The 25,276-nt window shown below is 49.6% G+C and overlaps 1 protein-coding gene across 1 annotated transcript in view; it reads right to left on the minus strand.

Moving 5' to 3' along the window:
- Window positions 1-324: 324 nt before the first annotated feature.
- SCML4 (Scm polycomb group protein like 4) overlaps window positions 325-25,276 on the minus strand; it is a 101,597-nt gene continuing 76,645 nt past the window's right edge. Inside the window, 4 exon segments of the mRNA XM_084775819.1 lie at window positions 325-604; window positions 1,985-2,130; window positions 10,898-11,185; window positions 25,081-25,275. Coding sequence (XP_084631945.1) covers window positions 479-604; window positions 1,985-2,130; window positions 10,898-11,185; window positions 25,081-25,275 — 755 coding nt within the window. The 3' untranslated portion in view covers window positions 325-478.

The following is a 25,276-nucleotide window of genomic DNA, read 5'->3' on the forward strand; positions in this document are numbered from 1 at the left end:
TTCAAGTTTTCCAGATAGTGCAAGGCGAGGCAGTGATCTGAAGGTGACTCCCAGAGCTGAGTCCACTAAGGCTCATGCGCGCTCGGAACAGGGAGAGGCTGCCATGGGTCTCTCCTCAGCAGGGGCAAACTCCTTCTTGTGACTTTGAGAGCCCCCTCCAGAGCTCTCCTTGTGACAGCATTCAGTTATCCAGTCTGTCGTGACACAAATAGCACCCATAAAGAATGAGCAACATGTCAGGAACACTAAATGTAATCGGCCTTTTGTGATTTCTCTAACAAATCTGTGACACCGTTGAGCCTCTGAAAGGGGCCACGTGGAACATTAGGGAAGGCAAGGATGCACACATTTTATAAAAGGACAAAGTCTCTGTGGCTGTGACATTTAAAGGACACTCTACTGGAAACAGGGGGCCGGCTGCTGGTCAGGCAGAAGGGAAGCTTGAGATCTCGGGGTTTGCTTCCAGTCCTTGAGACCTTTAGAATTTAGCTTGCTTCAGCTTGTCAATGTGGTAACAGAGTTTGAGCGCGGGACCCAGCTTCAGGCCCAGGTATTTCATGATCATGTCGCTCCTCAGCAACAGCAAGGCATTGCCATCGATCTCCTGGTGGGAAAGAAAGCCCAGGTGACAGTCAGAGCAGCCCAATGGGGGCTAAGGTCACGGTGTGCTCACAAGGGGGAAGGGTTGTGGGGGTGGGGTGGGGTGGGGGTAGGGGTGGGACCTTCAGAGCAGGTGCATAGAGATCATGTGCTCTCGGTTCTGGGAAAGCCCTTGGGAGCAACGGAAGCAAACAACTAAAATGTCCTCCTCTTCCTGTCCCCTCCCTGAAGTCATTTGCTACCTTGCACCTGTCAGACTCCAGCCCTCTTCTGGTTGAATCAGACAAGGCTTCACCTACATTCCTACTAGACCAGTTGTGACACGTGTCAGCCAACTAAAGAGAGAGTCACAGACCAGCCAGCCTGAGGGGGAGCTGGGCAGATGCTCCTGGCTTTAAAGCGGCTCATGCAGCTGGGACAAGCAGGCAAGCCGACTGCCCGTAGACTACCTAGACAACAATATATCCCTGCCAACACCTGGACCTTAGCCCAGTGCAACCCTGGCTGGGCTCCAACCCCAGAGAAATAAAGATCAGCAGCATCTATTGTCTTAAGGTCCTAGATTTGTAGCAATTTGTTGTACCAGCCATCCAGAAGTAACATAGGAAGCCTTCCTCCCCACTTCCCATCTGCATTCATTTCAGAACGGATAATAACATTTATATGAAGCCTAACTATATGAGCGAGGCTTCATGTTACATATTTATGTATGGTTTCTCATTTAACCCTCTGAGCCAACGAGTGATCCTTTCACAGGGGTCACCTAAGACCACTAGAAAACAGAGATTTACATTGGTTCATATCAGCAGTAAAGTTAGTTATGAGGTAGCAACGAAGATAATTTTATAGTTGGGGGGGGGGGACGGGTCACTGCAACATGAGGAACTGTCCTAAAGGGTCACAGCATTGTGGAGGTGGAGAGTCACTGCCACTGGTCTAAGTAGTAAGAACACTGGATCACAGTTTGTCTGGCAAATTGTAGGGGTGCTACCAGTGACTACTGACTGCACAGGCAGAGGTGGGTGGGTGGATGGAAGGATGGGTCAATGGTTGGATGGATGAGTGGATGGATAGATGGGTGATGGATAGACAGACAGATGGGCAGGTATATGGATGGGTAGATAGATGGATGGGTGGGTAGGTGAGTGGCAGAAAGCAGGAAAGGCTCAAGAGAGAACAGAAGGAAAAAAAGATTCCTTAAAAACACAAAACTGGTAGTTGCTCTGCTCTGACAGGTCTAAGGTTACCTCTGTCTCTCTCATCTCTGGCTCATGCCTAGAGTTTAGTCTAGATCTCCAGCATTTGGGGGGGGGGCGGATCCTGAACTCTCTCCTTCCACGCATCCCATTCCCTGGCCCTCCCTTCAGACCCATTACTTCCATACATGTTTTCTGAAGAGCTCCACGTGAGGCCCCAGGGCCTGAGGATCAGCATCTTTCACAAACCGAACCACATCCTCTACAGTCCAGGTGGAAGGGTTTCTGCTGCTCGGTCGCCTGGTGTCCTGCATCTCTGGAGAAGGGCTCGAGGCTGGAAGGGAGTGAGCAGAGGATGGGAACCATGAGGCAGTGAAACTCAACACCCACCTTGGTGCTGCCTACTGGGCATACCCACCCCTATTCAGCCCAGAGGGATCCCTTAGTGCCCTGAGGTCCATGGCAGGGCCAAATGCCTCTCTGTGATGGGTGTATGCTGTGTGTGGCAGGCCAGCAAGGACCAAGGGACATAGGAAGGGGACAGCCCCTCTGTGCTGTGGTGTCCACAGAAGGAAGCTTTGGGAAAGCTCTCAACAAACAGAAATTCTGGTTCAAAGTTCTAGCTAAAGTTTCCCAGACCCTTCTGCGCTCAGCTCTATGTCTATGGTCCGAGCTCTGCCATAACTAGGAATTGGTGCCTGGGGCTAGCGAGCTCGAATAAGTGGTAAGTAAATTGGGCCTCAGCAGGCCGTGGGGCCAATCGATCCTGGGCCCTTCCTGTGTCCTCTGCAGTTGGCAATGTGACACCACTGAGGTGTGTCTTTACTTTTGGACTCTGCAAAACGGCTAACCTGCCCCTCTACCTCCAGCAGCACTCTTGGAAGATGATGACGTCACCACACTACTTGTCCTTTGTCTCAGCCCTGGGTTCTTTGGGGGTGCGCGGGAGGGTGCCCCTCCTGCTGGCCCTTCTCCCCCATCATCCCGCTGAATCTCTGGTGAACTCGTACCCCTAATAGCATGGCTAACTTGTATTGTCAGCATGGCCGGATTTAGAATCATCCAGGAGACACACCTCTGGGAAGCATTTCCAGAGAGAAAGGATGAGGCACCCTGATTGTGGGGGACACCACGCCAGAGGCCGGGGTGTCAGACTGAATGGGGTAGTGGTGGGGAAAGCTAGTGTGCTGCCTGGTTTTATGTGAACTCGATATGTGCTGGAGTCATTCTGAAAGAAAGAACCTTAATTGAGAAAAGGAACACAGCCCCCACCACCACCACACACACCAGATTGGCCTGTAGACAAATCACCTTCATTGATGATTGGTGTGGGAAGGCCCAGCAAGCTCACTGTGGGCAGAGCAAAGCCTGGGCTGGTGGTCCTGGATGCGTAAGAAAGCAGGCTAAAACATTAGGCGGAGCTTAGAAAATCCCACAGAAAAGGGGAAAGGAAAATGGTAGGAGCCAGAAAATCAGCTGCCACTGCCCCAACTCAAGCAGTCATGAGGAGCTGTCCCCCAAACTGTGAGGTGACACAGGCCCTTTCTTCCTTTAGTTGCTCCTTGTCAGGTATTTGTTAACAAGAACGGGAAACGTCCCTATCCCCCTGCAATAGTTTCCCCACAGGTCTCCTTGCTTTTGCTCGGTTCTGTCTAGCATATGATTGCCACTGAGACCAAGCTCTGTCTGAACACATTTACCACTCAAGGTCCCCCTGAGTCCCCCTTGCCTATGCACTGTACCTCCAACTCGACAGCTGTATTGTGGTTCCGTAGTACCTTTCCTTCTTAGATGGAGGGAAAAGACTTGGGCCAGGGGACCTAGGGACAAATCCTGGAGCTGCCCCTGCTTGCGGTTTGGCCACCGTGTATCTTAGAACACAGCACCATCCTCTAGGCAGAGGCACGTACGGATACTGAAGTGGGCAAGCACTGGGCCTTCTGGTCAACCTACCACAGATGCTCACAGAGTGAAGGAGGCCCCCTATGTATCCATCAAGGCACACTGATTATGGTCTGTTTTCCTATTGCATCACTATTTGCCCTCCTCCTTCCCACTGATACCCCATCAACCATCAAAGCCCAGGGACTGGGAGCTGGGGAGATGGCTTGATGGTTAAAACACTTGCCATATAAGCATGAGGACCTTCAGTTTGGATCCCCAAAACTGAAGTCAAACTAGGATGCATAGCTGGGGTCCTTAACCCCAGCATTCCTGAGGAGGGGGACAGAGGAATCCCTGAAAGGCCTGTGAGCTGGCTAGCTTGGTACACACAGCAGAAAAGCAGCAGGGAGACCCTGGCTTGAACACAGTGGAAAGACAAGGACCAACACTCAAGATTGTCCATAAACCTCAGCATGAGTGTGATGACACACACAGAGTGCCATCCGCACACAAATGCACGTGTATGTGACACAGCCACATGCTGTATACATATACACACAAATAAAATAAGGCACATATCCAAATAAAATCACACAGATAGACAGGCATGCATGGAGAGAGAGAGAGAGAGAGAGAGAGAGAGAGAGAGAGAGAGAGAGAGAGAGAGAATGAACACTGCCAGCCCAGGAACCATCAGACCCCTCCGTGAGCATCATTGCCATCCTTCCCGCTGTCACCTATCTGACCTCGGGCTTTTATTTATCCTTCTCAGCGAACGCTTCTCACGGCCGCAGTACAGTTCCTCCTACTTTTCTGCAGCCTTTAGATTTCACAACCGTGCGAAGCGCTTTCCCTGGTTCGGCCCTGGGAGAGGCGTTTGGTGAACAATACAACCCAAGGCCTCTCATTACTAGGGTCATATGTCCCCCTGACCCCTCCACAGCTGTGCAGAGAATACACACACCCAGAACACGGATTTGATGACTGTGGAATGGGTCAATGTGCTCTGCAGAAACAGGCTAGCTTCGTGTGAGTGATCCTTGCCGCTGCTTCAAGGCTAGAAAACGGCCAAGACGGTGAGCAAAATGCAGCCTCCCCACAGGGAAATTCTAGGAGCCGAGAAGCTGGTGCCCGGCTGCTTCCCTAAGTCTTACATCAATACACATTTCTTCTGTGCTGCCTCTCTCACTTTTGATACTCCTGGGAAGTGCCCAGTGCCTATGAGCTGAGGGAACGAGATTCATTGCTGAATCTGTCCCGGTTAAGAACTACGATTTACTTTGATTTTTTTTTTCCTGACTTTTCCTTGCTGGACCCGGAAGGGTCCCATGAGGTGGTTTGACAGCAGTCATCTCGCCAAGGAACTGTTCCTGCTCCCCAGAGCCTTCGGAACACTGACGCCCCGCTAGTGAAAGGTGATTTTTTTTTAAACTCCATTTAAAGACACCTGCACTCAACACTGAGGGGCTGAGGAGTCACAGAAGTCACATCTGTCTTCAAGGCCCGCCCATGGGAGCATGGCTGTTAATCAGGGTGGTAATAGATGTCCTGACTACAAAGGCGGGAAGTCTTTAGTCCATGGATGATTCTGGACCGATGAGAGCAGAGGTCAAATCTAATTTCCTCTACTTGGCAGGAAGGAGGGGAAGTCTGGCCCGCTGATAAGATCCTGCAGCCCTTTGAGCCAGGTCAGGAACCGTAGCCATGGTCTGCAGCTGAGTGGAGGACTCCTAACCGTCTGTGAGGAGAATGCTCTCTGTGATGGCTATGGACAGCAGATTCTTGAGACACTGAGGCAGGTGTTCGTGCTTGGGACTTGGTGCCAGCTGTGGGCACTTTCCCTTTTTATTACGATGGTGGAAGAGCAGCCAGGCTGTTTGGGAAGTGTTTCTGAGGGACCTTTTAGTCATACGAGACAGGACAGCAGGTAGATTGAGTCACACCTCAGCAGTTGTTCGTCACCCAAAGCACGCGAACTCCTTCGAGAGAAGGAAAATGGAGCTTTCCTGCAGCGGGTTCACAAAGCCGACACAGGTCTGTGCTCACAGAGAAAAAAACAACATACAACCATGCCCCGCTCCAGCCACTGGAACAGCATCGGGAAGACAGATGGGTCCAGTCCCACACAGGACGGGGCCACAGGCAGATGTGATAGGTCAACTGGATTGGATGGATGGGATAAACCCGGCCCCTGTGTGGACAGTGTGTGAAAAGCGCTCACCACCCACAGCATTGTCTAGCACTGGGAAAGCCGTGCTTGCTCATGTGGCTCCCCATGGGCTGTGGAGACGTGAAAAGTGAGACCCAGTGGTAAATGGGTACATAATTAAATCTTGTTGCTCCTGAAGCCAAATTCATGGTTAGCAGAAAAACAGACCACCGACAGACTCGGTACTGAAAAGCAATCCTGCCGGCCCCTTCTGAAGGACAGGTACTTGTACCACATCTGCAGATCTCTTTCTGTCTTATGCGTCCCCAGGAGCACACACATAATTGCTTTTTGCTCATTCATAATTCAGGAGAAACTTTAGCTAACAGTGTGGGAGAGTGGAACAGGGAGTGACGAGCCAGGAGTCAGAAATCCCTCTTTCCCACAGCTCCGCACAGCTCTGCACTTCTCCAGTGTGCAGGTGTGTGTGTGTGTGTGTGTGTGTGTGTGTGTGTGTGTGTGTGTGTGTGTGTGTGTCAGGGTCTCCGAGTTCCCTCCAACCTCAGGCCCTGCCTGACCCAGTGTGAGTCAGGCTGCTGACAGGAATACCTCTGTAGGCTCCAAGTGTGTGTCCAAGCCTATGAAGAGTTTGGGGTGCCCAGGTAGCTCACAATCTATGCAGAATCAGGTGGTTTGAAACAGTGCTGTTTTGCACTCTTTCATTTTCAGTTTTTAAGATACTACAAGGAGGAAGAGACCAGAGAGAAGGAATCTGGATCCTTCCTTAGATTAATTAGGGTTTTTTTTCTCCAAGACAAGCTGGCCTGCCAATAGGACAGAAGTCGGTCCCTGGAGACCAGCAGGCCAGGCTGGGCTGCATTCCTTCTCAGCCAGAAACTGACACTGTTACCCTCCACCCACCTCCCACAAAGCAATGTGATCTCAGCCAGGAGCCTCTAGACACCTCTCCTGCAAAGAGCTCAAGTGTCACTGCTCTTTTCAGTGGCTTCCATCGCCCTCAGCCTTTCCCAAGGAGAGGCAGTCCCTCAACTCCTCCCCACCCAGTATGTCACAGCTCCCCTCCCCTCCCAATGTCACAGCTCCCCCCTCCCCACCCCACATTTCACAGCTCCCCTCCCCACCCAACATGTCACAGCTCCCCTCCCCACCCCACATGTCACTGTACCCCTCCCCACCCAACATGTCACAGCTCCCCCTCCCCACCCAACATGTCACATAGGCCACACGTTCCCACCTCCACAGCAATCACAGTAGCACGCTCCGGTCGGTCTTTCTGGAATGGGATGCCTCTGCTTTCACAGCACCATCCTCAGACCCAAGAAGAGCCGCTGCCTAAGTGCCCAGTCCCTGGATCTCTTAGATGTCCGCTAGTAAAAACACTTTCCATCTTGGGCAGCACGGATCAACAGGATAGAGTTCTAGATATCAGAATCAGCCCGAAAGCCAGTCAGTCTTCAGCATGTGTGTCGCTCCATAAATGCCCAGTATTTCAGCTCCCTAATCCCACCACCACCACCACTCCCCGCCCTGCACAGAAAGACGTGGTTTACAATCACTATAGGCAAAGCCCCACCTGCTTGGCGTGGACCCCCAAACCATTCAGTGCGTTTCCCCACATCATCCCAGCCCCTCTCTCCTCCCACAATGAGGAGGCCCGTTCTTGACTCTGCAGACCTCAGCCCTCTTGCTCTTTCCTTCTCTAGCAGAAGTCCCCTCGTCCCTTACTGACAGCCCCTGGAAGCCAAGGCCAGCCCACAGGAAACTTGTGAGCTGTGACAACAATGTCAGGTTTATTTGGCTTCTGACTGTACATCTTGGAGCTGCCTTGTGGTTGGGAATTCTAGAGTGTGTTCTGGAAGCTTTGGTTATCAAGAACCTCTTTATAGCCCTTTATAGCTCTGGCCGGTTGGGTCTCTGATGAGAAACAGACGCTCCCAATATTCACCTGAACATTAGCAACCGCCAGGGAAAGCACACCCCATGTTGCACCTCCCCGCGCTGGCAGCCCAGGCACCGGCTCCTACTGTCAGGGCGGCGGGAGGCTGGGGACGTCATCACTCCCTTCCCTCCTGCCTGCGCCTGGTGCAGCTTTCCAGACTCCGGGGGTTTTAAACCATTGTAATTTAAATCCATTTCTAGGTTTCTTCCAGGATTTATGAATTGGATCAAACACACTGAAAGAGAAACAGTTTCTTGATGCCAGTGGTTTTCGCCCAGGATGTAATTTCAGAGGAAACCAGGCAGTCCTGAGGGAGAGAGAAGGTTTTAACCAAGGGAAGAAAAATGAGAAGGACCCACAGCCGGTAGGTGAAAATGGGAAAGGAAGCAAAAGCTTTCTCTATTGCCCGTGTTGCTCCACTCAGCTCAGCACGCTGAAGCACCATGGTTTCTAATGACCGGTAGCCTGGCAGATTTGCTTCAAGCACCCCTCTCCACCCTTGATAAAGAGTCACAGTGGAGCTGGCCTCCTGTCCACTGTCACCCTCTTCTCCATCCTCTTCCACATCAGAAGGGACCCCAGGAAACCCTGCTAGCACAGCCCAGAGATCCTGCGGTGGTTTGGATAGACCAAATGCTAGAGTCGGCCAAGTCAGTTTGGTTCAACAACTGACTTGCCTCTTGCTCCACCGTTGTCCGGAAATGTATATGGTAACACGTCTTATAAAGCAATGCACTGTTACTAGTAACAGTAGAAAGTAGTCCATAGCTGGTGCTGGCTCAACGACAGTTTAACACAAGCCCCCCCTCTTTGCTTGAACCATCGGGGATTCAAATAGGAACGAGGCTCTCACAAAACTGAGGCCATAGTTCCCCTGCTGCGGCCAGGGGAGGAAAAATGAAGAACACCAACATTCTTCACAAGGAAGGGTTGCTCGTATGCTCAGACGATTAGTGGCCTGCAGAGCATCTCTTTCCCCTTCTCCTTACAACAGGGCCCCTGATCTGTGCCTGGAACTGAAATCACATCGCTCAGTTCCCCATGCAGCTAGTGACCATGTGACTAAATTCTAGAGAAGGAGAGGTGGCAGAAATGGAAAGCTCTTCCAGAGACATGAGCCCCAGCCTCTGCCCCTTCCCACCCACCCATGCCCCAGAGACACGCGTCCCAGCCCTCCGTCCCTTCCCACCCACCCATGCCCCAGAGACACGAGCCCCAGCCCTCCGCCCCTTCCCACCCACCCATGCCCCAGAGACACGAGTCCCAGCCCTCCGCCCCTTCCCACCCACCCATGCCCCAGAGACACGCGTCCCAGCCCTCTGCCCCTTCGCACCCACCCATGCCCCAGAGACACGCGTCCCAGCCCTCTGCCCCTTCGCACCCACCCATGCCCCAGAGACACGTGTCCCAGCCCTCTGCCCCTTCCCACCCACCCATGCCCCAGAGACACGCGTCCCAGCCCTCTGCCCCTTCCCACCCACCCATGCCCCAGAGACACGCGTCCCAGCCCTCTGCCCCTTCCCACCCACCCATGGCCCCTCTAGTTGCTGAGACTCTGCATGGTTGAGCAGCTCGCTCATGTATTTGCATTTTTCCCCTTTAGCACCCCGCAGAGGTGCTGTAAATGGAATACTTATGCTAAAAGAGTTCCTGCAGCTATAGAGAATGGATAATTTCATTTTTCGGCCTTTCAGAGCCACTTTTCCTTCAAGGGGGTCCCTGCTGAGCAGCAGAGGCCCCTCTGGGGTGTGCTCCCCTGGGACGGGTGAAGTGGTTGGAAGGTCTTGAATTGTACAAAACAGCCCAGTTGTGTGACTCATGGCCGCCCCTGGAGAGGGATCCACACCTAGAGAAAAGATGTGGCTTGCCAAAGCGCACACAGCCAGCCTGGTGGGTAGTGACAGAGGAGTGAGCGAAAGCTCCCCAGACTCTGGCCTGGGGTCCCCTTCAGCAGTTCCAGCTGTGGAGATCGGCTATGAGTGTGTTGAGTGATGCACTCATGGGATCTGTGGCATTAGCACTGATTACCCACTCTTACGTCATAGGCCTTCTATCAAACACACATATGAACTTATTTACCCTTCCCCATGATTCTGTGAGGAAGGGGTTGCTGGTACTACAATTTCAATTTCTCAGGTAATGAAACAGAAGCACAGAGAAACTAGGACTTGAAAAATTAGAGAAAAAAAAAGCTAATCCAGGTTGCCAGCCTGATTCATCCACAATTACCCACTCTGTTCTACGGCTCCAACCCTGTTAATGAAAAGCTTGAAAGGACTTTGTAAAGCAGGGGTGTTCTTGGCATTGCCATATGATGCTGACTATATGTGTTGTCCTAAAGTCATTGCTACTCCAGGTCACAGGTGGTCCCCAGGCTGCAGACTGGGCACACCCACTGTAAAGCGTCTATCAGAACAGCCTCCACATCGCTGCCATAACCCCGCGGCCCTCTGAGCCCTTTTGCGTATTACATTTCTCTTGTGAGGGAGATGGAGGGCCTAATGACCAGCACTGAGGCACTTTTTGTCTGCTCTGCTTTCTCCAGTGAACTCTCATCACTGAATCAATCATCCACCATGTGAAGGACCATCTTTCACCCAAGCCTGCTGCTGCTTTCTCCTGATACAGAGATGGGTTCCTTCCTGGTTAAGTGGGACCTAGTGATCCAATCTTGCCGATGGATTGTGAGTGGGACGCATGCCTATCCCATCCAGGGTGTCATAGGTGCCATCTCTGCTCCTGTCCACTAGATTCAGAGGTGTGAAAACAGACAGACATGGCGGAGATACAGAAGGAACAGAGCACAACTCCCCGCATTCAGATAGAACACCCACCTTGGATTCTTGGACTAGCTGTCTATGGCATTTGAGCTCCTAGTGGACATTTTGGGGTCTATTAATTGGTTACCTAATGTATTATTTTCTTAATTTATGATCAGAAGTTGAGATTGGCTACCTATAGGCATAACAAAAATTGAATGGGCTTGTGGAACGTTCTGGTTTCCCAGAGGTGTCGTGTTCAAATCACTATACTCTCTCTCCATGCAGTGTTTTCAGGCAAAAGTGGAGGCCATGAGCTACCAGGAAGCCAAGGTGTACATCACATTACCACATCTGTTTCCTTCGATAGATGTCCCATTCCTCTTGGGGCTGGAGGCTGGGAGCCTCAGTCCAGGTGTTGAGGATCCTCCAGAGGGCACAGGGTTTGTACGGGAACCACTGGTGGTCGTGGCAGGGCCTCCCCCAACGTGGCCATCTCCAGAGTTCAGCCTCTTGAAGTACAGGGAGGAGTGTGTCAAGGAGCCCCGGTGGCTAAAGACAGGAGGCGAGGCATCCGTGCTGTAGCGGTTCATACCCACAGGGTTTACCAGGCACTCTTCGGCAGTGGATGCCTTGGCTACAAAGTAAGGGATGCAGGAACCAGACATGAGAGAAGCCCAGGGAGCTAGCTACCCGCGCCTCAGGCTCGACAAACCCTGCTCTGACGCGGTCACTATTACCAGTGAGCACGGGCAAAGGAGAGACGTGAACACACAGGATCATTCTAAACAGCACTGGCGGCAAATTGAGATCTTGTCTCCCCAGGGAGGAGCCAGGAGGTAGGTTCTTCCATGTTTAGAAGGAACAGTACCTATCTTGGTACTACCTAATCACTCAGAAACAAAACAAAAACAAAACAAAAACAATAGTTCCAGCTGTGAGCTGCTGTACATGTAGCCAAATGAGGTGTATGTGTGTAGAGGTGTGTGTGTGTGTGTGTGTGTGTGTGTGTGTGTGTGTGTATGTGTGTGTGTAAAGATCCAGATATAGCATAGAGATAAAGATAAAAAGGAAACTTTTCTAGCCTCACCCTCATCCTAGTCAAGCCATAACTTTTTAGCTTCATCAATAACCATAAATTAAACACAATCAAAGTAGATCCTGATATCCCCAAAGAAAGACAATCTGTAACAACAGATATCCCAGGATGAGCAATGAAGCATGCATTTGTGGCCACAAGACCCTGACAGCTTCACCATGTCTAGACTCCTCCTTCAAGAAGGTGTTTTTAAAATCTAAGATTTGATATGATTAGGGAAGGTAGCGGGTCCCACTGCTGGGGACTTCCATGGAGGCTGTCTGGGGACAAGAGCCATCAAAGACATAAGACGAAGGTAGTAACTTAGAGGTAAAATTTGTAGGTGTGAAAGCTTCTGTTTTAGGGCTGGAGAGGTGGCCCAACAATTAAGAAAACTTCCTGTTCTTCCAGAGGACCTGGGTTCAGACCCCAGTGCCCATGTATTGGCCCACAACTGTGTGTGGCCCTAGTACCAGTGGATCTAACGCCCTCTTTTGGCTTCTGCAAGCACCAGGCACGCATGTGGTGCACAGACATACGTGACCAGGCCTCCTGTGAGGCCTTCCTCCCAGTGCTGACAAGACTGAATCTGATGACTTCCAGGAAGAGCTGCACCAACCAAGGAGGACCTGAGAGGTAATTTAACATCCCCAAATAAGTTAATCCATCCCAAGGATAGAACACAAAAGCCCACAGACTACACAATCATCTTGATAGACGCAGAAAACATGGGGCAAAACCGCATACCTTTTCATAATAAATATCAGTCAATAGGCCAAGACAGAAGGAAACACCCTCAACAATGGGCCCTTAAAAGCCTGCAGGTGACATCACAGTTTATGGGAAAGGATTAGATGCTGTTCCCTGCGGCCAGCATTACCTCAGCCACGCCGGCTTCATGCTGGAGGGCTCAGCCATGGCGATTTGATAAGAAAAACATGGACAGTCTTCCAGACTGGAAAAGGAGGTAAAATTACCCCCTATCTGTACAGAATCCTAAAGAACCCAGTTTTTAAATTACTGGAACCAATAAATTATCAACAAGGTTGCAGGATGCAAAAATCAATACACAGAGATCTCAACTGTATTCCTATATACTTACATCGAACAACCTGAAAATGAAATCAAGAAAGCAATTCCATATAATAAGACTGAAAACAGTGAAACCCTTAAAAACAAATTGAACAGAAGAAGTCTCAATTTATATTCTGGAAAATACATAACATTGTTGAAAGAAGATAGAAATGAATGGTGAAAATATCATATTTATTTAATTATTAAGTGTCAACACACTAAAATTGTTCAACAAAATCAGCATAATCCCTGTTAGAATCTTGACTAATTTCTTTATTGTAATTAACAAGCTGATTTTAAAACTCATGGAATTACAAAAGACCAGAGGAATGAAATTAACAATCAAAGAAGTAGAGACTTTACATGTCACAACATCAAACTTTACAACCAGGAAATAGTAACCAAGACAGCATAGCTCTGGTTTGCCTGGAAATAACCCCACTTATCTACACAGCTGTTGGTCAGCTAAGGCCCGTTAGTGAGGGAAGAAGTCATACAAGAAATAATGGAATTCGACCTTTCTCTACATTGTAGGAAAAATCAACTCAAAATGAATTTAAAAAAAAAAAAAAGCCTTAAGAAGAATGTACGAGGCAAGCACAGTCTTGGATTTGGAAAAGTTTTCTTAAGATTCAGCGTGATCTAGGTGTGGTGGCACGTGCCTCAAGCCCTGGAACTCAGGAGACAGAGGCAGGTGGATGACTCTAAGCTCTAGGCCAGCTAGTACTACACAGTGAGAACTTGTTTAAAAAAAAAAAAAGGTTTGATGTGACCCACAACAAACCAAAGTTTATCTAACTGGATTCCATCAAACCTGAAAACTTTTCTTCTTCAAAGGCACATTAAGAACTCAAAACCTTAAGAATTCAAAACCACGAGCCAGGAGAGGATTCTCAGTTGATAAGGGACTTGAGTCTAGACTGTACCTGACGACTCAGTGTGAAAAGACAACTCCATGTAAGTCAGACGCAGTGCTTTCTCCACCATCAGTCAAATCCAAACCACAGTGGCGTCCCGCTTCCCACTCCGAAGACAGGCATCGTCAAAGGGTCAGGAGAAACACTGGTGGCCTAACACACTCAAGGCCTCTCAGCACCACAAAGCTCCCCAAAATGGATAACAAGCACTACAAAGAAATTAGAACTCTCGCATACTGTGGATGACTAAAAAGAGGCTTAGCCGCTTTGGCAAAGTTAGACACACTAGGTAGAATTGCTACATGGCTCAAAGGAAATAAAAACATTTGTCTATACAAAAACTTGTCCACACGTGTTCATGGTACTATTGTTCTAAGACAGAAGTGATCCAAGTGGCAACTAGCTGATGGATGGATTATACCCACACAATGGAACTATCTCGGCATAGAAAGCGCAAAGCACCAATGCATGCTACAACATGGATGGATGCTGAAATGTGGATGCAGGATACAGCATGGATGCATGCTGCAACATGGATGCAGACCACAGCATGGACACATGCCGCAACACAGATGCAGGCCACAGCACCAATGCATGCCGCAGCACAGATGCTCACTGCAGCACCAATGCATGCTGCAACATGGATGCTCACTGCAGCATCAATGCATGCTGCAACATGGATGGGCCCTGAAGCATTACACTCAGGGAAAGGCAGCAGTCACAAAGGATCACATAGTCAATGATTCTGTTAACAGGAAGTGTTCAAGACAAGCATCACTATGGAGACAAGAAGGAGATAGTATTGTTTACGATGTGCCCGCATTGTCTTGATAGTCTGCTATAGAGAAGGCACCATAGTTCAGCCATCTAAATTTGGAAAGCGCAGAAGCAGATGGACAACCGTTCTCCAAAGGCAAACTGTAAGAACGGGGAGCACGGGAACCCCCATTAATTGGCTTAAAACACGCTGATGACGCCAGGGGAGAGTAAAGCAATACACACCAACCTCCAGGCTGAGACCTGCATGACTTCGTCAGAAGACAAAGATGACCTCAGAGCCAGGGCACTCTCCAAGGGACACGGGTGCTTCCACAGTCCTGCCTAGGTGGGTAACTCTGGGGGCGTGTCCCTGCACCTCACAACTGGCTTGTGAACGGACATGAGTGGACACCGTGTTCAGGTGCACGGGTGTGGGGGTGAGGCCTGGAACCCCGGGTACTTGGATTCTGAGGTAAAATGACTGACAAGTTCAAGGCCTGCCTAGGCAACTTAGTGAAATCCTGCCTCAAAACAAAACAAAAAAAAACAGGGTGGAGGGGGGCACTGAGGACACAGCCCAGTGGTGCAGCAGGTGGCTGATAAGAGCAGGACTCTAGTTTTACCTTTCAGTGCCACAAAGAAATAAAAAGCAAAGGATTGACACCACAGGTCCACTCGAGCCTGATTAAAACACTACCTTCCCTCCCCTGTGTCACCTGGAGTCTACCCAGCACACCGCATGTGAAGAGACCAGAGGTCATGATCATGCTACAAGCCTGAAAAAGACCGAGCAACTGCTGTGGCAATTCCCTGGTGTCAAATGTGTCCCTCAGGCAGGACAGGCCTCAGCTTTAGGTAAAACAGGGGTCATCACAAACTACGGTTATTATCCTCTCAGGGCTCTGGAGGTGCTAAGTGTGCCCTGGAGGAGGCAGAAGGGCTATGCGCCTTCAGTGTAGGGGAGGGGCCTTCTCACCGCCACTGGCTTCTGTGGTCACTCAGACCTGGCCGTTCCTTGCCTGCAGGGCCATTCCTCCAGTCTCCCTGTGGGCAATGTCTGCACTCCTGTCTCCTTCTGCTTTGAAATATCCCCAATCCAAGGGAAACTCATCAACTAGGTAAGGACCCATTCACAGGTCCTAGGGGCTAGGATTTAAACATACATCATTTGGGAGGACACAGTTTGGCCAAGGAATGAATAAATGAGTTTTGTTGGTGGTGTTTTTAAGACAGACTCTCACTCAGTAGCCCAGGCTAGCCTGGAACTCACAATGTAGCTCAGGCTGGCACTGAACTTAGAGCAATTCTGATAACACTGTGATTACAAGTATAAATGACCATACATGGCTGCTAATTTTTTATAGTCTTTTTATGGATTTTAATATAAATCCATAAAATACAACTAGCAAATCAAACTATGATATCATTGATGAAAGAAAGGCTTGTCAGGAAGGAGTGAGTCCATTGAAAGGGAGTGAGCAGTACTCTTTGTATTATTCAGCCACAGTAAAAAAACAAAAACAAAACACAACAAATGAGGAAGTGGCGTGTTAGCATTGGGAACCCATTGAGGTAGATTCAGCCTCTGTCTTCCACAGCCAGTAACTGAGCCTCTTATTGAAAAATGTCCTGGAGAGATGGCTCAGTGGCTTAAGAACCTGTACTGCTGTTGCCGAAGACCTGAGTTCAGCTCCCAGCACCGCACTGGGTGGGTTTGGAAGGGAGGCTTACAACTGTCTGCCGTCAGCTCCGGGGGAGCTTACGCTCTCTTCTGGCCGCTATTGGTACTGCACTCACATGTACAAAGCCACATAAAGAATAACGAAATAAAGTGAGCCAGGCACAGTGGCACACACTTTTAATCCCAGCACTCTGGAAGGCAGAGGCAGATGGATCTCTGTGAGTTTGAGGCCAGCTTGGTCTACAAAGCCAAGGCTACACAGAGAGACCTTGTCTCGAAAAGCAAAAAAACCCAACCAACCAAATAAAAACCAAAAAACTTTCCCAAGGAATCTTACAATCTCCCCCATAGCTAGGCCACTGTGCTACTAATTAATTGTGTGAAACTTCTCTCTTATATCTAAGGCCAATTGCTTTTGCTTTAATATAAAAAAATAACTGCCGGATACAGAGTGACTACTCTTTTTGTTTGTTTGTTTGTTGAGGCAAGGTTTGTCTGTGTAATATCCCTGGTTGTCCTGGACTCACTTTGTAGACCAGGCTGGCCTCGAACTCACAGAGATCCACCTGCTTCTGCCTAAGTGCTGGGATTGAAGGCGTGCACCACTAACCAGAGATGGGCAGAAACTTCTAGTGACCTACAACCTTAACCGCACAGTGATGTACAGTTCTCATCTGAATCCTCTATTTAAAGTGGGCAAAACAAAGGAGAGCGATTTACTGGCCTAGAGAACTACTTTCGGTTTTGCGGCAGACCAGTGTGTGAACAGCAGATGGGGCCAGCAGACCTGGAATCGTCCAGAACAAGTCTCCTCAGAGGCTGCACCTTCCTTCTACACAGACCCGGAAAACCACAGGCCTGCCAGGAAACACGGCCGGTACCTATTCCGTCCCGGGCCCCTCACAAAGCCCCTTCTCATCAGAAATAAGCTGTCTGTTCCCAGCGAAGAGAATGCAGCCGGGGGCTGTGGAAAGTGCCAGCTGGGCAGAGGCGGGCCTCGGGCACCTTTCGAGCCCCAGCGTCTGCCCCAGAGCCCAGAGAAGCCGCGTGTAAATCGTTGTGTCTCCTTCGGAGAGAACGGATAACTAGCTTTCTGCGCACCCACAAGGGCATCCGATGCGGTCCCTTTGGGGGTGGGGCGTCTGGGGGAACTTTCTGGAGAGCTTTGTGTTTCTTGTGGGTCTGTCTGGGGACTGTGGTTTCCGCGGCTGCTGGGTCATAAAAGCCTGTACACGGATGAAGCCAAAGAAAACTCCGGAACAGGCAGGACCTCCTGACTGCCTAAGTCTCCCTGCTTGAGGAAAACAGTTCCTCCCTCTGCCTGCCCCCTGGTCTAGGGGGTACAGTGGAAGTGAGGGGGGGGGCCTTCCAAGATCCTTGTGGGCAGACCACTCACTTCTCAGGCCTGGGGAAGCGCAGAGGGAGAAGCAGCTGAAGAAAGAGAGACAATGGGGCTGGAGAGATGGCTTAGCGGTTAAGAGCACTGACTGCTTTTCCAGAGGTCCTGAGTTCAATTCCCAGCAACCACATGGTGGCTCACAACCATCTATAATGAGATCTGATGTCTTAAAAAAAAAAAAAGAAAGATAGAAAGAAAAGAAAAGAGAGACAAGGAGAACCCCAAGAGACCTAGGGAGAAGGACCTGTGTGCAAAACAGACATGCAGAACAGGCGGCAGCCTTCTGTGCTTAGGCGCCCGCTTGATTGAGAACAGCCACGGGAGCCTGGACCATTGATTTTCCTCAGCAGATCAAACCATGACTTTACTAGGATCCTCTAAGGAAGGCCTGAAACGCAGCAAGATCACTACCTGCAAAATCCCTCTCACAAAATGCCTCTTCAGCCACTGATGCCCAGAGACCCAGACTGACACCATGGCCACTCTCCAGCCTAACACACACACACACACACACACACTCCGTCTCCTCTTATTCCTCCCACATCAATCATAACTTCCCAGTTGAGGGAGCAGCTGTACAAAGTGAGCCCTCGGTAGAATCATTAAGGCTGCCTTGCCCCAGGCTGAGAGGCACTGCTGTTCTCATGGATGGCCTCGCCCTCTGCAGCTCTACCTAGTCCCTGGGCAGTGTCCAGAGGGCTTCAGCCAGAACAGCTTGGCCTGGCTACACTAAGAGCTGGAAGCACTTCAGATCCCAGTCTCAAAGGCCAGAGTAGAAAAGGCTGGACGGAAGCCTAGCGGGCGCAGCTTCCAAGAGCTGTGAAATACCTGCTAGGGAGGCCTAGCCAGGTCGCAGCTCCTAGAGACAAAAGTCTGGAGTCTGGAGCCCAGAGCAGGAGACCTAAGGGGAGAAGCTGGAGGCAGGACCAGGAGGGGAAGAGCTAGCGGCTCAAGCTTCTCCCCTCCGCCCAGACCCAGACACAGGTGCCTCTCTCATCCTACCTGGATGCAGAGTGCTTATCCCTGGCAGCTTAGCCCACGCTCCCAAAGGCTGCAGCTCCCAACACGTGTCAGATGCTGTGGAACGCAGGGGGCCTTCCGTGTCCTCTGAGGGACTCAGAGGTGGCAGAAACCAAACACCCACCCTTGCGCTGCAGCTCTTGAGGAGGCTCTGCTCACGGATTTTTCTGTTCCCAGGCTCAGCCCCGCCCTCCTTCTTAGAGATAAGCAATTCTTGTTTTCCCTTCGGGCCTTGGTGGCTTCATGCCTGGCCTTCCTGGTTCAAAGGGCACCAGGCCACACCACCTACAGGCAGAGCATTTCAATCACTTCAATTACATTTTTCCATTAACTTAGTCTCTGGCCAGTATAGATTTTTCTCCTTTAGCTTGCCCCCAGCTGGATTACTCAGCCCGGGATCCACCCTTACTCCTCTCCGGCCCATTTTAGTGCATTTACATTTCCCCTGCCCTAATGAGACGCCCAGGACCAGCATCGTTTTTAATGCCCGACACCTGAATTTATTTCACTCTCCAGCATGTTTTTGCTTTGCCTGAGACTTTGTTCTAAGCTATGGGTTGATTTTCCTCCCTTGGAAAGTTGGACCAAAGACAGATTTGACTGAAGTCAGCTGTTTAGAATAATGAATTCCCTTTGGGCTTTGAGAGGAGATCAGGCTCCATAACCACCTTCCATGGCAGTTGGCAGCTCTGCCAAGCCTCTACCCCAAAGCATATGGGGAACCCAAGCGGGAAGAGAAGGCAGGCTGAAGGGACAGTCCCCAATCCTGACGGCTTTCTCAACAGCTCCCATGCTTTTTGCTTTTTTTTTTTTTAATAAGTTTGGGGGTTGGAGTAATGATTCAGTTGGTAAAAAGCTTACTGCGCAAGTGTGAGGCCTGAGTTAGAATCTTCACGCAAGCACACACTCTCTCTCTCTGTCTCTCTCTCACACACACATTCCCACACTCCCACAATAGAAACACACATGCTCACACACATACACAAACACACACATATAGACACACACACATACACATTTACACTCTTACACACACACACACACACACACACACACACACACACACACGTCAATATGCCAATTAATAAGCTCCAGGTTCAATAAGAGACTCTAAGGAAATAAGGTGACAAGGCCAGAGAAACACCACAGCAGTGAAATCAGCTCTGGCCTTTTGTAGAGCCATAGCTATGTTCCCAGCACCCATCCCAGGCAGTTCACAGCCTCCCGTCACCAGCTCCAGGATATCTGATGCCCCCGCTGAACCCTCAGGGGGCCTGCACTACTGACACACATGTGCACACAATTAAGAAGAAAACAAATCTTTTCTTTTAATAAAAAGATGGAGAGGAATTGAGAAAGACTGCCAATGTTGACCTTTGACCTCCATACACATGAACACATGTGTACCCACATGCACACATACCTCCTGTTTTAGTTAAGTTTTCTATTGCTGCAATGAAACACTAGGACCAAAAGCAAGTTGAGAAGCAGGCAGAGGCAGGGGATCTCTGAGTTTGAGGCCAGCCTGGTCTACAGAGTGAGTTCCAGGACAGCCAGGGCTACACAGAGAAACCCTGTCTCAAGCAAACAAGTTGGTAAAGAAAGGGTTTATTTGTTTTATACCTCCACGTTGCAGTCCATCATTGAGGGAAGCCAGGACAGGACAGGAACTTGGAGGCAGGAGCTGATGCAGAGGCCATGCAGGAGGTGCTGCTTAATGCTTACTCCTCATGGCTTGGTCAGCCTGCTTTCTTATAGCACCCAGGACCATCAGCCCAGGGCTGGCACCACCCACGATGGGCTGGGCCCTCCCTCATCAATCACTAATTAAGAAAATGCCCTACAGGCATGCCTATAGACTGATCTTATGGAGGCATTTTCTCAACTGAGGCTCCCCACTCTCTGATGACTCTAGCAAGTTGTCATAAAACTAGTCAATACATCCCCACTCCCCATATCCTAAATAAGCTGTATATATACACACACTAAACAAATGCAGGAAAAATTAAAAATGGTCCTTGGTCAGTGAAGCACACAGCAGGCATTCAGCTCAAGAGTAGTCAGGGTATGAGGAATCAGAGGCACAAGACTGACTGATTTGGATCAACCTGTTCTTTATAAGTTGTCTAGAATCAAGAAAGGGCTCATGAACACAACCAGTGCCATCTCTTCACAGTTGACTGTAGGCATAAGGTTATTGTGTAGTTTAAATTCTGATTTCCTGTCTAAATGTGTGAACTCTGTTCCTCGATTATCCCCTTGATATGTCAATAAAGCAGCTTATAGCCAATCAATGAGCAGGAAAGAGAATAGAGCTGGACTTCCTGCCAGCCAGGGGAGGAAGAGTTAGGAGAAGAAGCAGGGGATTCAGCCATGTGTAGAGGTCCAAGGAAGATCAGGAGGAAGGAAGTGGAGCTGAGGAAAGCTACAAAGTACAAGTACTGCTGGGATGTTTGCTTGGAGAAAGACAAAATAGCACAGAGGGTTAAGAACAGACTTAAACTGCTCAGGTTGTATTGTGAAGCCTTGTGTTATAAAAGAATCTCAATTATTTGTATGATAGGTTAAGAAATAAGCTAAGAGAAACAACACTGTTTTATAAAAATAACATCAATAGTTGACTCAGAAAGAAACTAGATCTCATCTGTGGGAAAGGCTACTGGTCATTGGGATAAGACATCAACACAAGACTCTTTTAGTTTTGATTTGGGCTCAGGCTGAAAGACAACGGCCATCATATACCAACAAAAGTATAAGAACACCAGGGAAGCCCTGTGGAAAAAAGATGGTAGAACTCTTTGTAGTGGTTTGAATGAGAATGGCTCCCATAGGCTCATGTGTTTGAACACTTGGTCCCCAGTTGGTAGAACTGTTGGGAAAGGACCAGGGGGTGTGTCCTTATTGGAGAAGGTGTGTCACTCTGGGCTTTGAGGCTTCAAAACTCATGCTACTCCCAATGTGCTCTTAGCTTCCTGCCTTCAGTTTGGGATGTGAATTCTCAGCTGTTCCTGCCGCCATGCCTTTGTTCTGCCGTCATGGACTATAATGTTCTGAGACCATACGCCCAATTAAATGCTTTCTTATAGATGCTGCCTTGGTCATGGTGTTCTATTAGCAATAGAAAGTAACTAAGACGCTCTTCTCTTTTGACACCATAGAGGATCCTGATGTTACTAGTACTATACAAACAAAAGGTACCCAAAGTCTCTCTTCGGCTGGAGTGTCATGGATGCTAAGATCTGCATCATTGTCTCTCTCTCTCTCTCTCTCTCTCTCTCTCTCTCTCTCTCTCTCTCTCAGACACACACACACACACACACACACACACACACACACACAGTGAGGGATGGGGTCCAATTTTACTCCAGTAAATGATTACCAGCATCTAGTATGTGAACAAGACTGAGGAGGCTGACCAAAAGGCTGACCAGAAGCCAAATTATATAGAAGTATCCAGTCCATTCCCAATGGCTTTAACCTGACCACATGAATGGTTTGGTATCTGTCCTCTGCAGCTTGGGCTATGTACCCAATTACTATCCAAAAAATCTGACAGACAACATACAGCTGGCAGAGGAAAAGAGGAGTAAACCTTCAGAGCTCAGCCTGTGTGCTGAGATTGTTGTGGCAAACCAAGAGTGCGTGTTTCTCAAGAAAGGCATGGCAATCAGGAGAGAGCTGCAGAAGCGCCTTGGGTCCATGCTGTAGGACAGGCGTTAGCATGGCACACCCCTGTGATCGCACCACACTGGACCCAGGAGAACCACAAGTTCTAGGCCCTATCTCCAAAGTCCAAGGGCTTCGGTGGGGGTGCTTTAATACTTGCCTAGAATGTTCAAGTCAAGGCCATGACACCCCAGGACCAAAGAGAGAAAGAGAGGGACAAAGACTAGAGGTGATCCTCAAAGCCAACGTATGCAGCTAACTAGAAAAAAGCAGCAAATAGTTGTCAGCGTCAAGGAGCGAATGGGTGACAGATGGTAAAGTGACCAAAGAAGCCACTTTAGAGTCCACACATGGCAATCAGCTTCAAACACTTCCCAGAAACAGGGACCACAGTGCCGCGGTACAGCAGGGTCTGTCAAGTTAAGCCTAGCGGCCTCTTTCCTTTTCTCCTCCTCCATGCTGCCATGGAGGGTTCAGAAATCAAGCGGGATTAGCTGGGTGTGGGAGGGGCCAAGGGCTGGTGAAAGAAACCAACCATGCCCACCTTCACCACTGTGAGTAAGCGACCTGGAAACCAGCAACACAGTAGCAAGCTCTCTGAGGAAACTAAGTTAGCTGTCACACCAATCCGAGCACACTAGCTGTTGAGTAAGAACATTTTGTAACATGAAAGGAACTGGAAAAGTCACCAGATTTGTCTGAAATTTCATCCATAGTCGAAGAAGAGCTGCTTTACGAGGGCGGACTTCCGGAGCAGTGGGAAGCACGAATGTGGACTTCCGGAGCAGTGGGAAGCACGAATGTGAACTTCCGGAGCAGTGGGAAGCACGAATGTGAACTTCCGGAGCAGTGGGAAGCACGAATGTGAACTTCCGGAGCAGTGGGAAGCACGAATGTGGACTTCCGGAGCAGTGGGAAGCACGAATGTGGACTTCCGGATCAGTGGGAAGCATGAATGTGGACTTCCGGAGCAGTGGGAAGCACGAATGTGGACTTCCGGAGCAGTGGGAAGCATGAATGTGTCCTCCTGGCCATGTCCTAGGGGTCTCTGTTTGATCAATGCCGCGAGGAAAGGGTTTGAGAAATGAAACCATTTCTCTCCGCTAGGCTCATGCCAAGATCTTATAGAAAATTAACTCCATGTGTTTCTGAGTACACTATGTTTGGAAGGGACAGAAAGGATACTCTAGGCACACCCCCTACTTCTTTTTAATGTAGAAAGTTCAGGCCCAGAGAATTGAGAGGACCTTTTGTAGCTCACGTAGAGACACGAAGAACAGCACAGAGGTATAACGGCCTCTGCCTGCACTAACCATACTCAGTTACTTTTATTATGGGAAAGGCCAATTGCCTTCCTTCTTTCAAGGTCCAAGTGGAATCAAAGCTACACTGTGGGCAAGGTACCCGACAGCATCCAAAAAGCCCTACTGGAAGGATCTAAATGAATCCTTCCCTACTCTCCTCTTTTGGCTTGAGCTAAAGCCTCTCATCATTCATTCATTCATTCATTCATTATTTTTTTAAAAAAGATGACATCACTGTGTAGCCCAGACTTGCTTCAAATTCGCCATCATCCTGCCTCCACCTCCTGGGTGGTATGTTACAGGAATGTGCTAGTACACCAGCTTGGACAGATAGTCATTTTTATTCTAAGTACGTTTCTCTTCTGTTCTAAATCTGTCTATGAGTAAAGACCTCCAGGTGGAACTTTATTTTTCATTATCTGTGCTTTCATTCCTCAAGAGCTTTCCTACTAAGACTATGCCTTGCCACGACAGGGTTTTCACACAGTGCTGTGGGCAGAGGCAGGTTTGAGAGTTGTTTTCAGAATCCGGATTAGTAATGGTGAGAGTTAGTTGCCAGTGTGACAGAATCAAGAATCACCTGGGAGATGGGTGGGTCTCGGGGTGGGCTGGGTAGTTTTGTGTCAAAGTGACACAAGTTAAAGTCATTTGAGAGGAGAGAACCTCAACAAAGAAAATGCATCTGTAAGATCAGGCCGTAGGCAAGCCTGAAGGGCATTTTCTTAATTAGTGATTGACGGGGAGGGCCCAGCCCATGGTGGGTGGGGCCAGCCCTGGGCTGGTGGTCCTGGGTTCTATAAGAAAGCAGGCTGAGTAAGCCATGGGGAGCAAGCCAGTAAGCAGCACCCCTGCATGGCCTCTGCACCAGCTCCTTCTTGCCTTGTGGTTCCTGCCCTGTTTGAGTTCCTGTCCTGGCTTCCTTCAGTGATGGATGGACTACAGTGTGGAGATGTGAGCCACATAAAGCCTTCCCTCCCCAGCTAGCGTTTTGGTTATGGTGTTTCATCACCGCACTAGAAACCCTAAGGCGCAGGGCATGCCTGTTGGGGATGGTGTTGTGTTAACTGATGTGAAGAGACCCTTCTCAGCTGTAGATGGTTCTCTGTTTATGGTCTGTATAAAGTGAAGAAAGGGAGCGGAGCCCTAACTGCAAGAATTGTTCTCTGCTCCCTGACTTCCGGTGCGCCCTGCATGGCTGCTTCCATCTCCTGCCTTCTTGGCTTTCCCACTGTTATGGTCTCTGTGCTGGAACTGTGAGCCAGAGGCAAAACTTTCTCCCTTCAGCTGCACTTGTGTTGATCATAGCAACAGGGAAAGAAAGACAAAGACAAAGGCCCTGGCTCCGTTTTGTCCCCGTCCCCCACCCCCACCCCCCACCTCTGCGCATGCGTTTCCTAGATCAACAATGCTACTTTCAAATAAAGAAAAAGCCGGGTGGTGGTGGCGCAGACCTTTAATCCCAGCACTCAGGAGGCAGAGGCAGGTGAGTCCTCCTGGGAGTCCAGAGAGATGAACTTATGCCTCTCTAGGACAGCAGCCCTCCTCAGCAGCTTTCTCATCTGCCAACTTTGAGGAGAGAGTGGCTGCAGCCAGCGGGGTGGGGGTGGGGGTGGGGGGAGACAACTCTGCCCTACCTGACTCAGTCCTCCCATCCTCTCTCTCCTGGGCCTTCTCGGAGGCACCGATGCTCCCGGGGAAGGGCAAGTGGCTGAAGAGGTTGTCACACAGGAGGCTGCGGCACAGTTTGGTGAGGAAGCGAAGGACATAGCCCACGCTGTTCACCACAGGCAGACTCCTCAGGTGTTGTTTTCCATCAAAGGAAGCAGAGAC

Source organism: Acomys minous, assembly GCF_964271855.1.
Source record: "Acomys minous genome assembly, chromosome: 3".
Taxonomy (NCBI): Eukaryota; Metazoa; Chordata; class Mammalia; order Rodentia; family Muridae; genus Acomys; species Acomys minous.